The sequence below is a fragment of the Etheostoma cragini genome, chromosome 7, assembly GCF_013103735.1.
Source record: "Etheostoma cragini isolate CJK2018 chromosome 7, CSU_Ecrag_1.0, whole genome shotgun sequence".
Lineage (NCBI taxonomy): Eukaryota > Metazoa > Chordata > Actinopteri > Perciformes > Percidae > Etheostoma > Etheostoma cragini.
Genome location: NC_048413.1, coordinates 27122577 through 27125003, shown reverse-complemented (window position 1 = coordinate 27125003; position 2427 = coordinate 27122577). Strand labels below are relative to the sequence as shown.

Genomic DNA, 2427 nt, shown 5'->3' with positions numbered 1-2427 from the left:
TGCCCCCCCCCCCCACAACAACACTCACATGGATGCAACATGTTACGGAGGTGCCGTGTGCCCAAACTCACTCGTAGCGGCTCTCTCCATCCACATCATCGGAGGGTCCGAGAACTTCGCCATCACGCTGTACTTCTGGAAGACAGGAACGCTTCAGAATTACCGGGATACATGAGGCAGTGGACGATATGGAGAAAATCTAAAAATGTTGATTCTTTTTAACCAAATACCGTGATTTACACAATGAGATATGTGACAAAAAACTGCACAACACACTGACTGTAATGGCAATCTGTCCACTGTTAACGCCACTGGGTGAAGTCTGAAGCCCTTTCCAACTCTTGCTGGTGCAAATAATGAGGTCCGCCGTCGTCGTGCGGTTAATCCTTTATTGTACCATAATTTTAGGTAAAAGCACGTACAAAAAAACCCACTGATTTGAGTGATTAAAAGCCGAGAACGACGAGATCTGAAAACGTTACTCTCACACAGCTGAGGTTGAAAAACTGTGTGGCTTCCCGGGTCCAGATTCCCTTCCCCCTCTCACCTGTGATTCCCTTCATCATTTTTTTTCTTGTATTTTATCCTATAATTAGTTCATGTATAATATATGTATGTGTATTGTATCCTAGTATTTCATTTATATCTATATTCTGTGCTGTGTGACTGATTTTGCTGCTGTAACACTACAATTTCCCATTTTATTGGGATCAATATCTATCTATCTATCTATCTATCTATCTATCTATATCACACATACATAAGAATACAACTAAAAATCACTCACAGAAATGCAATGGCGGAGACGTTGCTACTAAGACCCTTAATAACTGAGTATTGTGCTTATTAAGAGATATTATGAAGACCTACTGATGCCTCTGGGCCATGAGTTTGCGTATGTATGCATCTGTAATATTAATACAAATAATAGTATTTGCGTCCCTGTGCCATTTTGTGAGTGTGTGTGTGTGTGTGTGTGTGTCTGAGTGGGGGGGGGGGGGGGGGGGGGGGGGGGGGGGGTCCTAAGCGTCTCTCACCTCATCCCTCCATCCTTTAAGACAGGTCAGGTGGCCCTCCTGTCTCATACTCTGCAGGACAGCGTCCACAGCCGCAGACCTGCTCTCGTGGGTGTCCAGGCCGGGGAGCAGCGCCACTGCGCCCCCGTGGGGCGGGGAGAACACCTCCGGGTGCCGGGCCAGCAGCGGAGCCACGTGAGGGCGAATCCAGCCTACCTGTGCGTCGTTGATCTCAAACCTGAAGCACTGGGGGCGGCACGAGCCTGCGGGGACAAGTGGGTCACACAGTGGGTTACTTTAAAACCTGTAAAGCCTTTCGTACCGTCGAGATGAACGTGCACCGCATGTTAGATCTTAACTCGGGTTAAGATGTTAACCCTAACCCTAGCTCGGTGTCAGGCGGGTACCTGGTAGAGAAAAGTTATTCATTCGGCGGAGGAGTTGGAGCATTTTCTCCGACCAGGCAGATTTAGCCATTTTTTTTATGTAGCCTACGTCAACAAAACACTTCTTAAACACCACTACAGTTACTGTGTTTGAGTCACGCGCTGAACATAACTACACTGCATAACTATTGATGAATAATAACAAAAAATACTACTACGCTAAACCGTCTCTGGTAATAATAACAACAACCGCACTAGATTCCATAGTCCATAGACACAGCGGCCACGCTAATGCGCATGTCTGTTGTTCTTCTTCGTGGCGGACCAATCTCCTGCCGTGATTATATACACGAAGAAGAAGAAGAACAGCGTAACCAACGTCCAGTCAGATACAATAGAACTGAATAGACAGATGATAATATAATATAATAATATAAATGTATTGCACGAGTAGTCCCCAAAACCTTTAGGAGGTGGACGGCTGTATTTTAGTTAAACTATGAGCGAGACATCTGCCAGCTAAATGGACCTAACGTTAACTATTCACTGTACTTTATTCCTTTTAGCTAGCTAGCTCCGAGCAAAGCTAACGTTAGCTAGCAACCATCCTTTTGGGCTAACAGTCCCAATCACGTTTTCAACTAAAGACTGTTTTTTTTTAATTTATTCAAAACCTAAAGGTAAGATTTATACAACATCTTAAATACTCTTGTCTTGTATAAAGTGTCGTTCACTCTTAGCTAACGTAAAGAAGAGATGCATTCAAAACGTACACAAGTGTTTACATTGCTCTTGATCATATAGCAACAAGTACACTATAGCTAGCATCATATAGCAACAAGTACACTATAGCTAGCATCATATAGCAACAAGTACACTATAGCTAGCATCATATAGCAACAAGTACACTATAGCTAGCATCATATAGCAACAAGCACACTAGCAGGCCTGTCCCAAAAGGCCATAAGAGGTCTGTGGGGGTCAAAGTGTAGTAGCAGACCTGTCCCAGACCACCTGGGAGGTCT

General features: G+C 44.4%; 1 protein-coding gene across 2 annotated transcripts in view; it reads right to left on the bottom strand.

Annotated features, from left to right (window-relative positions):
- Positions 1 to 1706, bottom strand: part of tpk2 (thiamin pyrophosphokinase 2) — a 34151-nt gene extending 32445 nt beyond the window's left edge. For both annotated transcript variants that reach the window (XR_004657180.1, XM_034875861.1), the window contains exons 1-3: positions 1424 to 1706; positions 1038 to 1279; positions 72 to 135 (exon numbers count right to left, since the gene is read on the bottom strand). Coding sequence is in view for 1 of the 2 variants with exons in the window: in XM_034875861.1 (XP_034731752.1) it covers positions 72 to 135; positions 1038 to 1279; positions 1424 to 1493 (376 nt within the window). In the remaining variant the exon portion in view is untranslated. The remainder of the gene's footprint in view (positions 1 to 71; positions 136 to 1037; positions 1280 to 1423) is intronic.
- Between the last annotated feature and the right edge of the window lie 721 nt (positions 1707 to 2427).